This window comes from Pristis pectinata, chromosome 10, assembly GCF_009764475.1.
Source record: "Pristis pectinata isolate sPriPec2 chromosome 10, sPriPec2.1.pri, whole genome shotgun sequence".
NCBI classification, from domain to species: Eukaryota; Metazoa; Chordata; class Chondrichthyes; order Rhinopristiformes; family Pristidae; genus Pristis; species Pristis pectinata.
In genome coordinates, this window is record NC_067414.1 from 50001947 (window position 1) to 50015051 (window position 13105).

A 13105-nucleotide genomic window follows, 5' to 3' on the forward strand; every position below is an offset into this window, starting at 1 on the left:
CACTGGATGTGATCTCAATAATACCCGATATAACTGAGGCAAAAGCTCCCTATTTTTGCATTCAATTCCTGAGCAATAAATGATAACATTGTTAGCTTTCTTAATCATTTGCTGTACTTCATGCAAACCTTTTCACTGAGACACAATATCTTTCTGCATCTCTCACCATTGAAATAATAAGCTTTTTTATCTTTCCAACAAAATGAACAATGTCACATTTTCCCACATTATATTGCATTGCTAGATCTGTTCACTTATGTTATTCAATTTTACCCAACTGTAACCTCTTTATATCCTCTTCACAACTTGGTTAACTATCAAGTTGAGAAAGTCAGAAGTGACAATTTGCAGATGCTGGAAATCTGAGGTATAAAGAGAAAATACTGGAACAACTCAGCAGGTCAGCATTCTCTGTTTTTATTATAAAATAAAGTTTGTTATATCTTTAGAAATCAACATCGTGGGCATTTCAGATTTTCCGCATCCACAATATTTTCCTTTTGTACTTGCAGCTGATGATTCTCATATATAACTCTCTTTGGCCAATCATGTACATCTTTTCTTGTCCCATGACCACCCATTTTCTATTTGAACCATTGTCCTCTTTGTCATTTACTTTTTCCTGCTTCTCAAACAACCACAGACTGTCCTCTTTATTCTCTCCCCCATTTACTGTTATCATACATCTTTAACTTCATTCAGCTCTATCTTTCCCAAGGTTCTGAGGTAAGATCATTGACCTGTACCTTAACTATGTCACTCTCCACAGATGCTGCCAGACCTAATCAGTATTTCCAACATTCTCTGTGCTTACTGCTGATGAGAACTCAGTTGGACTTTTATCTAATTAAAGGCACCATAGTTTAGGAAAGATGACAATGTCTTGGAGAGGGTGCAGAAGAGATTTATTAGCATAGTATTTGGTATGAATAATTTTATAGAAAGCCTATTGATGCTGGGTTTGTTTACCTTACTGCAGAGATTAAGAGGAGTTTTGCCTCAAAAGATACAGGTTCATTAAATATATGCATTCACAACAGATATCCAGGAATATATTGAGTATGATATTTCAGACATGGAAAAGAAACAAAAATAATTGTTCATCAAAAACCTGCAGATGCTGGAAATCTAAAACAACTTTGTTTTATCAAATCTAAAATATTCTTACAAAGGGTCTCCAACCTGAAACATTGACTCTGTTTCTCTTCCCACTGATGCGGCCTGAACAGCTGAATATTTCCAGCATTTTCTGTTTTTGTGTGAAAAATAAATGTTCCTTCTATTGGGCATGGCTGCTTCAGGCTTGAAATTTTGCTTTTTGCACATGTTTTCAAGTATATCAAGATAAACTTTGCTGTAAGTAACTATGAGAAGTTGAAACTACTTTATTTACAGATGAACAACTTCACCATGGACGAGCTTTAGCTGCAAGGTACAGGGTTTTAACATTACTTTCCAAATATCGTGAGCCCTTGAAGATATTTTCATACCAATAAGACTTAGCAAATACAAGACAGTTTCATAACTCAATATGATCTGTTGTAATATAAAACTTATGGCTTAGTGTACTGTGCTTGATCTAGTTTTTATTTCCTCCAGCACTAAGCATGCAAGATCAATGCTCTGGAACATGAGGAGTCAGTGCAAAATTTTTTGTTTGTTACACACAAAAGCAAAATTGCTTTAAGCATCTCCTGTCACAGTCTGTTAGGAGGAAAAGTCACTAATGAAGTGTTGCCCTTTGGTCATCTTGACAATGGGCAATGCTATGCCACCTCTTATTACATGTAATCCATATCAGTGGACCCAAATTTCTTTTAAAATTATCATCTTCTGTCTCTGGGTAGCAGGATGTCACTTTTATAGCACCATTGAGATATCTGACCTGTCAGTGCAGTTAATTTTCAACTTAGTCTCAACACCAGGGTTCCTTGGCCTTGGGGTATTTTTTACTACACTAACAGGATTTATTTTACAGTTATTCAGATCAGCAAAGAGCTGTTATGTAGCTGTTGAGACAGAAACCAACCAAGACACATAAGTCTTTATTATGCAGCAGTTTCAAGCATTTGCTGCAGAATTTCCAATTTGATGCTGAAGTTATTTAATTAGGTTACTGCATCATGTAATCAGGATAGGCTTTTATTCCATTTCACCACATTTCCCCAAGACAAGTTGCTGCCTTCCTGTGCCCCAAGGTAGATGTTACTGACAAAGGAAGTATACAAAGGAGTGAAGCAGACATAATAAAACTGAAAATAAATTGCTACTGTTGTTGCCTAAAGGCCAACCTCGATAATTGCTTATTGTCTCTGGATGCAATCATTGATTACCCAAAGCTATGGTTTAAGTGAATGTGTCATGCTGGTAAGCATTAAAAAACAATTTCTGAATACACTTGTGTTGGCATTTCTTGTAACTAAAAATACTATTTTATTCTTTAAATATTCTGCATCTTCCTGAAAGCTGAAAAAAAGCTTAGCTATAGAATCCAGCTCAACTGATTCTGGAAAAACTGTATATACACACTACTTTGTGGTATAACAGAAAGGTAATGCTGAACATTGTTTCTCATTTCTATGATTTGTGAATTCTTAAACATCACACCATTGCAGTAGTTTATTTTTAACAGAGTGAGTAACAAGCAACAATATAAGGTTCAAACATCCAAAATGTACTGCAGGAGGCCCCTGTGTAATTAAAGTGTTTCATGTGACTCCCTGTTCTAAATTTAAGTATTCAGCGGAACAAGGCTGAGGTAGTCCATGGAGAACATATCCCTATGACACGTTCCACTCTGGAATATGGTACCAATATACATCCAGTATAATGTAAACTTCTCCATATTCACCATCAGAATTTGAAAGGTGCTTTTGATAACTCCTCATTCATGGTTATCTTTCTCCATCCATCCTCTTAAATACAGAATATGAATTTGAATGCGAGGACACCAAGCAGATGTGGCAGAATCAATCTCCACACAAAGTGATATAGGATACCCTTAATGTCATAAGACTCCCACAAGACCCTTAGATACCAGTCATTTCATATATCCAATGAGGACACAATGAAATAGAAGCATAACACCTCAATGCAAACCAATAAGCAAATTCTGTAGTATTTTTAAAAATGAGCAGATACAGGGAAATAAATTGGTTACACTTCATTTCAATTTTGCCTGAGGTATTGCTTCAACTTCAGGATTCAAACTTTTCCAATTCTTGCTTTGATGACGAGGTACAGTTTTTTTGTACTTGTGATAAGAGGGCAGCAAGCCATCAATAGAGTTCAAATCTCATTTTGGCAATTTGAGAAAATAAATAAATCTGTTAATTTGTGGAATGGCACAACATACTGCAAATACCCATAACCCCAGGGAGAGGAACCTGTCCCCCTGCCTTCTCTGAACAATATCCAACTCCAGCATTACTGTGCATGGGTGGCTCATAATGCTTTCAGGCTCCCTAACATGAGTTGTCAAATAAATGTTGGCTTTCTAGTTTCAATCACATGCCAATTTCTCTTTTTTCAGTGCAATCTTAAGCCTCAAAAGGTGGTTGTTCAGGAGTATTTTACTATAATTTTCTTTGAATTAAATAGTAGACTACAAACCACTCTAATAAAGCAAGAGAAGCTGTATCTTTGGATAACATTTGGGGAACTGATTGTGCATCTCTTGATCTCTTGTTCTCGACAACCATGAAATTTTAAAATTTAATCTGATCATCATGCAACAGTGAATTCTCATCAAGTCTTTTTCCTTATGACTTAACAAAGATAGGGGAAAAGAAGAACAAAGACCCAAATATTATCTATTTGGTTAGGCAGGCATTAAAGTGTATCCTATAGCAACTACCATGTTGGAGGTTGTGAAGTCTACACAAAACAGGCAGAACCATGACCCAAAACATCTTGAAATTTGGAACTCATGCACTGCGGTAGGAGAAGAGGGTTCCCAAGCCTGACTCAGACCTCAATTTTTTTTTAAGTTTAAGCAAGTGCAAATTGCAGCTTTGACCTCTTGAGTACACTCAAGCCATAATGAGCTGAGGTATGCTAACCCTGGCAAGGTGTAGGTGGGCTCAATTGGCAAGCAGCTTTGATCTCCTTGAACATTCACTTAAGATTGTTTTGAAATGACAAATCTAACAAGGCCAGGTCTTCCCTGTTTGCATAGGCTTTCTGCCACCATGCCTCCTAGTATAATCTCAGGGAATTCCACAACTAAGATTCACTAAATTTTACACTTTTCAAAATAAAAATAATTGATTAGGAGAACAAATATACTCTTCACAATCACATGACACCAAATTAAATTTACAGTACCTCGAACAATGAGCTCAGCAAAATTTGATACACCAGAGCCTCTTTCAGACTGGGTCACACAACGGTACAAATCTTGGTCATTCTTTTTCACTTCTTTCAATTTAAAGGATGCAGCAAACCTCCTGTGATTTATATTCTTCGTCAGAGCAACTGGGATGTCTTCCCCATTGCGCCTCTGAGGGGAAAAAAATGATATTGCTTGTTAGACCCTAGGTCCAAATAAGTGGTCAAGATGGAAACAATCCTGGCTAAATTCATATATTTAATAGACAAGCCACTTAGACAACTTAAGAAAGAAATTGTATTTCCAGTTCACACTTAACAGTTCTAGTCACAGCTCAAACCATTTATTTTTCACTTTGCCAGTGATAACAATGTTATCTTCTAACCATAGTACGAATGAGTTAACATCCCAATTCCCTAAAAATTTATTGCAGGTTATGAATCTGACACTATTCCAATCTGTTGTAAGGTAACTGGCTCTGTTTGGGTACACGTGAAATTGTACGATTTACTTATGCCCTTATGACATTCAGAAATAAAAATTCCACTAGAAGCAACAAGACACTTGTGGATAAAATGTCAGCAATCAAAGCAGGTTATGTCTTTGAGGGGCTGTGGAATGGGTGGGGGGGGGGGGGGAAGGGGGAAGCTGTCTTCTAACTTATTAGTGTTGGGAGGAACTCGGCCCATTTATTGTTTTGCTGTATACATCAAGAATATGAGAATATGTACAGAAATTTACCTTACTGTAGCATGCAGCTTTGGTAAGCTTCAAGGGAGGAAGTTAAAAATTTATATGGTGCAATCAAACAATTGTCTTCAATACAGACCTATTTCTGCCTTGATGAGGACACCCTCTATTGAACAGTCTGATGCATCTGCTGCCTTCCCAGAGAAATGAAATTTATCACAGCAGGGAGCTTTCATGCCACTGCAATCTTTCAAGTTCCCCTGAACATGCCTGGCACTTCAGAATGTCTGCAGTAATTTTACAGTGGGGAGGTAGGCTCAACTGGCTTTGACATCACACCTCACAAAATCCTTTGAAACATGATTGACTATTTATGCCCTTAGAACTTGGCCTAGAAAACCACCCACTCGTAAATACTCAAGTAGAATTACAACTACTGGTCAACATCTAATAGTCATCTACAACCATTGAACGTACTATGCTACAACTGATATGCAGTAGATTTTTACCCAACAGCATTACCCAAAGATAACTTACAAAGGTCACTGGATTACTACGATGATGAATGGCACCTCCTCATCCTATATTCACAACCATCCAACCCAAAGGATAATCCAGCCAACATTTTGTGCTCAAATCCAACCTATGTGAAATTAACTAAAATTGGTATAGCCACATGATCGTACAGATACATACTCTTGATTTGCATGGCAAAATAATACATACAGTGGCATGCAAAAGTTTGGGCACCCCTGGTCAAAATTTCTGTTACTGTGAATAGCTAAGCAAGTAAAAGATGACCTGATTTCTAAAAGGCATAGAGTTAAAGATGACACATTTCTTTAATATATTAAGCAAGATTACTTTTTTATTTCCATCTTTTACAGTTTCAAAATAACAAAAAAGGAAAAGGGCCCGAAGCAAAAGTTTGGGCACCCTGCATGGTCAGTACTTAGTAACACCCCCTTTGGCAAGTATCACAACTTGTAAACGCTTTCTGTAACCAGCTAAGAGTCTTTCAATTCTTGTTTGGGGGATTTTCGCCCATTCTTCCTTGCAAAAGGCTTCTAGTTCTGTGAGATTCTTGAGCCATCTTGCATGCACTGCTCTTTTCAGGTCGATCCACAGATTTTTGATGATGTTTAGGTCGGGGGACTGTGAGGGCCATGGCAAAACCTTCAGCTTGTGCCTCTTGAGGTAGTCCATTGTGGATTTTGAGGTGTGTTTAAGATCGTTATCCTGTTGTAGAAGCCATCCTCTTTTCATCTTCATCTTTTTTTTTACAGACAGTATGATGTTTGGTTCCAGAATTTGCTGGTATTTAATTGAATTCATTCTTCCCTCTACCAGTGAAATGTTGCCCGTGCCACTGGCTGCAACACAAGCCCAAAACATGATCGATCCACCCCCATGCTTAACAGTTGGAGAGGTGTTCTTTTCATGAAATTCTGCACCTTTTTATCTCTAAACTTTCCTGTGTCCTCACCACAAAATTCAGCATCATAATTTTGCAAAGGAACATCTAAACAAGCCTGATGCATTTTGGAAACAAGTTCTGTGGACTGATGAAGTTAAAATAGATCTTATTGGCCACAATGAGCAAAGGTATGTTTTGGAAAACAGATCATCTTTTATTTGCTTAGCTATTCACAGTAACAGAAATTTTGACCAGGGATGCCCAAACTTTTGCATGCCACTGTATACCCAATGGGCATTACACTAATACTTGAAAGGATTTCCCCCTCCTCTCCACTAAAACATGCTTAAAATAGTGTTTAATTTACGTAGCTTTCACTTTACTAGCCACCAATCTCCAAATGGAATTCTTCTTTTATAATTTCTTTTTATTTTCTTTGAATTATTTCCCCCTCATGCAGGCAACCTTTCGTGCATTTGGTCCATCATCTAATAGGCTGTACCTCGTGTGGGAGAAAAGGTGATAATTTTGAAACATATGCAAGACAAAACTAATCCTGCTCTTGTCCAGCATCTTCACATACATGTTTTATATCTGGAATCACCAAATAACGGTTTGGATTGGGAATCCATGTGTGTGTTCCCTCTCTCCAACATCCAAGAATATTGCAACAAATAAGAGCAAATCCAATTCCACCCAACCTCAACAACTCAGCATAGCTGAACGATTAGCCCTGTGAATATGGCTCAGGACCATACCAAATTTTGGACTTTGTTTGGCAGACAACACTTCATGTTTCGGTGGCATATTTGACAAAGTCTCTTAGCAAATAGTCACAGAGTCACACAGCACTGAAACAGATCCTTTGGCCCACTATGTCCATCACAACCATCAGGTACCCATCTGTACGAATCCCATTTATCAGCACTTGATCCATAGCCTTCTAAGCGTTGGCAATTTAAGTGTTCATCCAGATACTTCTTACAAGACCTGCCTCCACCACACCCTCAGGCAGTGAGTGCATCCCAGATTCTTGAAACCCTTGAGTGAAAAAATTCTTCCTGAGAGGCTCTCTAAATCTATACCTTGCAGGCATTTCTGCTAAAGGGAAGTTTCCTACTATTTGTGCCCCTCTTAATTCTGTAGGTCTCTGTCAGGCTCCCCCCCTCAGTCTTCTCTACTCTAAGGAAAACAAACCCAGTCCATCTAATCTCTCTTCATAATTGAAATATTCCATCCAAAGCAAGATCCTGGTGAGTCTCCTCCTAATGACAACTGCACCCAATACTCCAGCTGTGGCCCAACCAATATTTTATAAAATTGTACCATGACCTCCATGGTCTCGTATTCTATGTTCTAGCTAATGAAGGCCAGCATCCTGTATGTCTTCTTCACCACTTTATCTATTTGTGCTGCCATCTTTTGGGATCTGTGGTCTTGTACACTGTTCCTCAATGCTCTCTCGGGCTCTTCCATTCATGATATATTTCCTATCCTTACTAGACTTCCCAAAATGCATGACCCTACAGTTATTAGGATTAAATTCCATCTGCCATTGCTCCATCCAATTTAGCAGCTGATCAATATTATTCTGTACTCCTAAGACTACCTTTCTCACTATCAATAATGCTGCCAATTTTCATGTCATCCGCAATCTTACTAATACTACCTCCTATATTCACATCCAAGCTGTGAATGTAATTAAGAAACATTATGGATCCCAGCACCAATCCCTGTGGAACACCACCAATTACAGGCTTTCAATCATGAAAGCAATTCTCCACCATCACCCTGCCTTATTTTACCAAGCTAACTTTGGATCCAATTTACCAACTTGCCTTGAATACCTTGGGTTCTAAAATGAAGTATAGGCTGGTATTTTCTTTCATAATATTTTTAAATAATCCATAAATGCAAAATATTAAATCACTTCTCAGTAATGCAACAATTTGAGTTCTTGACCAGTTCCATCCTTTTACTAACACAAAGTATTCAATAATGCAGCCTAACAAGCAAGTTCAACAGGGGAGCTTTTTCACCCTTGGGCTGCTCTAACAGCATAGTGTAGCAATTCAATTACTGAATTGACATTTATATTACAAAGAATGAGAACAGATTTGCTTTTGACACTGCCTAAAGTTGGTCATTACGTTCCCAGTTATAATTTACTTTTGACACTCTATGCTCTTGTACAATATTTCATAATTCTAATTCATCAATTGTGTGGCTTGAGAGCATTACATCTGAGACATATTTTTAATGATATGGTCAGCTATAGGAATTGTTCTTGTATTCTGTGTAATGGATATTCTCCTGGCCCAGTGTTTAAACAGCTGTGACAAACCATCACAGGCATTAATACAAGTTTGCCATTTTAGGTACTGGCTGACTTGATCATAAGTACAATATGAAGAAGCAGTTGACTGCAGCCTCAGAAATACTCAGTCAATTTGGTTCAAGATGTACTGTGTGCTATGAAAATTTCAGATCAATACATGGATGCAATACACTCCATCCCATCTCCCTTTGAAAATATTCACCTTTCAATTTCGAAAATGTCCACATTTTAGAATACAAGGTTCCTCACAACTTTAAATTATAAACTTGTGTGTAAAGCGTATTGTATTTACAAACATTGTTTTAATTCCACGGACAAGCTCTACTGGACTTTCTCAATTAAAACAGTCTGATGAAATATTTTGTACTTTTGGTTCAAATATATTATTAGTTTCTGATTCACCTATTAGGTTCTGGTTCACCTATTTTAGATACTGTTGATGAAAATGTGTACTTTCTAAAGAAGAAAATGTCAAGATGCAAATGATTATGAAAATAATGAACTATACAACAGTACGATAACGATGATACAAAGAGAAGTGTGAAAAATTATTCAGCATGCAAACCTAACTGATATCTGTTAGTGTGATAAATAACAAAAAAAGGTTGCCTGATTAATGCTACGTGTTCCATTTTTTTTTAAACTATAACACTTATGGCATTAATAAATAGGTTTGTGTTCTGGAACCACGTGCAATGGAGCCTGAGTGAACTTTTATTATGTACCCATGCTATGGTGCAATTCATTTCTTTCATTACCAGTAAAAGAAACATATAAGAAACAAATTACAGTACATCACACACTGAAACCGGGATGAAGAGTAACACGTTCAACTGGAAGTGACGCAAGTAGTTTTGACAGACCATATAAACTTGACCTTAGTTTATATGGCCTCCACTTAAACAAGATCAAAACAAGAACCATAGATTAGTACAGCACAGGCGGTGGTCAACTGGCTCATCGAGTCAGCACCTCTTTTGAAAAGCAATTCTGCTACTCCCACTCACCTGCAATTTAATCTATTTTTAAGAATGTATCCAATTTCTTTTAAATCTACCATTGAATCTACAATCATCACCCTATCAGGCATTCTAATCTAAATGCCAACAATTCACTGTGTTGGAAAAAAACCTTTCCTCGAGTCACCTCTGGATCTGTTGCCAATCACCTTAAATCTGTCCCCTCTGATAATTGGCTCTTCTGCCACTGGAAACAGTTTCTTGCTATTTATTAAACCATTTATGATTTTAATCATCTCTATCAAATCTCCTCACAGCCTCCTCCAAGAAAAATAACCCCAGCTTTTCCACTACATCCACGTAACAGTCATCCCTTATCCCTGGAACTATTTTAGTAAATCTCTCCTGTACCTGCTTCAAAGCATTGATTGCCTTTTCTGAGTGCAACAGCTGCGTTCAAACTATTTTATGTCGAAAGTATAAGCATCCAAAACATTGAAAAACGAGCAAGCTCCCATCTTAAAATGAGATGAATTTATCACTTACAAGCAAATTGTAAATTTCAGATGGAAAATTCTTCAATATTACAGTAAAACAATATTAGCCTTATTTTGCAGCACATTTTTCAATCTGCTGACATGATCAATATATTAAAAATATTTTCTCAAATTTTAATCTGCCACTTTTTGTTTCTTAATTGATATAATAAAACAATATTATACTAGCTGTGCATTATTTTTATTTTGCCAATGCTTCAAAAACTCACTTGTGTTCCTTACATAAGAATTATGGATGTTGCAAAAATTGAGAAGAAAACCAAATGGCACAACACATCCATAGCAATGAACAAAAGAAACCCAGACGATTTGCAAAAAAAATTGCTTTCTAATCACCGTCCAGGCTCAAGCATTATGCAAACATCTTACTTTCTGCCGAGTTTTGTGAATGTGCCAAAAAAAAAATCAGCATTGAGGTAGGCATGCTTCCTTCCTCATTAAAAAAAATTCAAGCAAAATATCTCTTGAATTGTGCATCAGTTGGCCGTATCTTTCACATCAATGGGAAGTACTCATCTATTATGTGTTCCTTCAACTTTATCAAAAGGATTTTACATGGAGTTGACAATAACCACTCCCCTAGCAGTAATTTACATAGCCATGATTGATTCTGCCTCTGGTTTTCTGAAGCCAACAGTCACTTGAGTCTCATTACTAAACCTGAAACAATGTTGCTCTAGGGTAATGTTCCAAGTGTGACCTACTGTGTGTGTTAAACTACATCCCAGATTGAGATTCACTGAATGTTTGCATATAAATAATAAAAAAAAACAAATTGCATGATTGTTTAAACTTCAGTGAACGTAGAAGTTGAAAAATAATCTTTTTTTGCAATGTATAGATTGAGAAAGTCAGTATGGCATGAAAATCATTGACTTCTTTTTTCTATTTCTGACAGAATGAATTATTACAAGACAGATGGGAATACGGTACTGCTAGATCTCACCTGCAGCCACAGCTTGTTATTCACTGTATCCCTGCCTGTAGCGATGCACTGAAATGTAGCATTTTGTCCTGCATTTACTTCCACATCTCCAAGTCGCAAAAAATGAGGAGATTTGTCTGCAAAACATAAACATTTTGACATGTCTATGACAAAAGTCAACTGATTTAGGAGCTCTGTGCTTTGCAGTACTCCAAATGTGTCAGTACACTGCATTCACTCTTTTGGTTTCATTTAAAGATGTGTAGAATACTCCACAGTAATTAGGAGAACCAATAATATCAATTGTTTCTTAATTTGCTGGTATGTTATCTGCCTTTCAACAAGACCAATTAAAGTTGTGATGTAGGGTTTTCGACCTAAAATGTTAACTGTGTTTATCTTTCCACAGGTGCTTCGTGGACCTGACGTTTTTCTCCCAGCATAATCTGATTTCATGTCAATTAAACTTTTCTGACAAATGAGAAATATCAGAAGCAGGCCATCTTGCCCCTCACATCTGTAACACCATTCAATAAGATCATGGCTGGTCTTTTATCTCAATGCCACTTTCTAGTACTGAGTTCACATTCCCAAGTACCCTTAATATATGACAATCTATCAATTTGTCTTAAATATACTCAGCCACTGAGTCTCCACAGCCCCTTTGGGTAGAGAATTCCAACCTCCCTCTGGGTGGAGAAATTTCTTTTTATATCAGTCTCGAATGGTTGACCTTTAGTTTAATTTCCCCTGATTCCAGACACACCAGCTAAGGGGAACGTTATTCCTGCATCCACTCTGTCATGCTCCATAAGAATTTTGTCCATCTTAATGAAATCAACTCTCATTCTTCTAAACTCCACTGCATAGGCTCAGTTTGCACAATCTCTCCTCACAGGACAATTCACCCATCCCAAGAATCTGGTGAACCTCAATCTTTCAACATCTACATTGACAGCAGAAAAGTAGATTTGAGATCAACAAACTGGAGACAGCTATTCATATGAGGTCTGATGTATTTACTTACTTCATCATCAACTCCCAATCCAGCTGACCAACTTTCACCATCACCTCACAGTTTCACCAGCAAGCCACAAGAGCACTTCCGGAAACAAGCGATTCCAAATTGTTTTAATGCTGCAACCAATGACTGAAGCGCTTTATTTTTAAACTCAAAAAATAATACTCTCATGTCCTATGCCAGCCAGAACTGGCAGAGCAGCAGCAACACCATTCACCGAATGGGAGTTCCCAACGGCCGATTAGATAAAGAAATAGTTTCCTTTTTAAATATCTTTTACTATAGTGTAGTTCATTATTTCTTAGTGGTTGAATAACCTTTAATTAAAAATACTTCAATGTTATTTAAAGTGATCTTAATGATTTTAAATAGTCTCTGAATATCAGGGACACCAAACATGTGTTCATGGTCCTGACAGGTGGTAAGATTCCATCCCAAGCTTTGTCATGTGTCCAGGACTGGCAGGGTGTTCCAGAGCTGATCCTCAGATCTTTGCCACCCAGGGACAACTTGTTCCCAAGGCCTTGCTGCATTTTGTTGGATGAAGGCAGTCAACTTTTGCACCTGGTCCAGTTGGGCAGGGAGAACAAATGTCTCACCTAGGTAGTGGGTCAAATCTAGCTGAATACAATCTGCTTTATTCAGATTTTCCCAGCTAATTCACCACAGCCAAACCAGCTGGGAGAAAAACTGCTCTACTCAGATTTGTATCGAAGAGGTTTTGAATTTGTATCAGACATACCCTGAACAGTCCCTGGTCATCTCCCTTATTTTGAAAAGCTCATTTCTTTTAGAGTCATGGATCATGGAACCAAGTCTTTTGGCCGACGATCACTCTATGTCAACCATCAAATACTTATCTATACTA

General features: G+C 37.4%; 1 protein-coding gene across 2 annotated transcripts in view; it reads right to left on the reverse strand.

Annotated features, from left to right (window-relative positions):
- ptprk (protein tyrosine phosphatase receptor type K) overlaps window positions 1-13105 on the reverse strand; it is a 467398-nt gene that overhangs the window by 260838 nt on the left and 193455 nt on the right. For both annotated transcript variants that reach the window (XM_052025063.1, XM_052025062.1), the window contains exons 5-6: window positions 11238-11353; window positions 4327-4501 (exon numbers count right to left, since the gene is read on the reverse strand). In XM_052025063.1, coding sequence (XP_051881023.1) covers window positions 4327-4501; window positions 11238-11353 — 291 coding nt within the window. The remainder of the gene's footprint in view (window positions 1-4326; window positions 4502-11237; window positions 11354-13105) is intronic.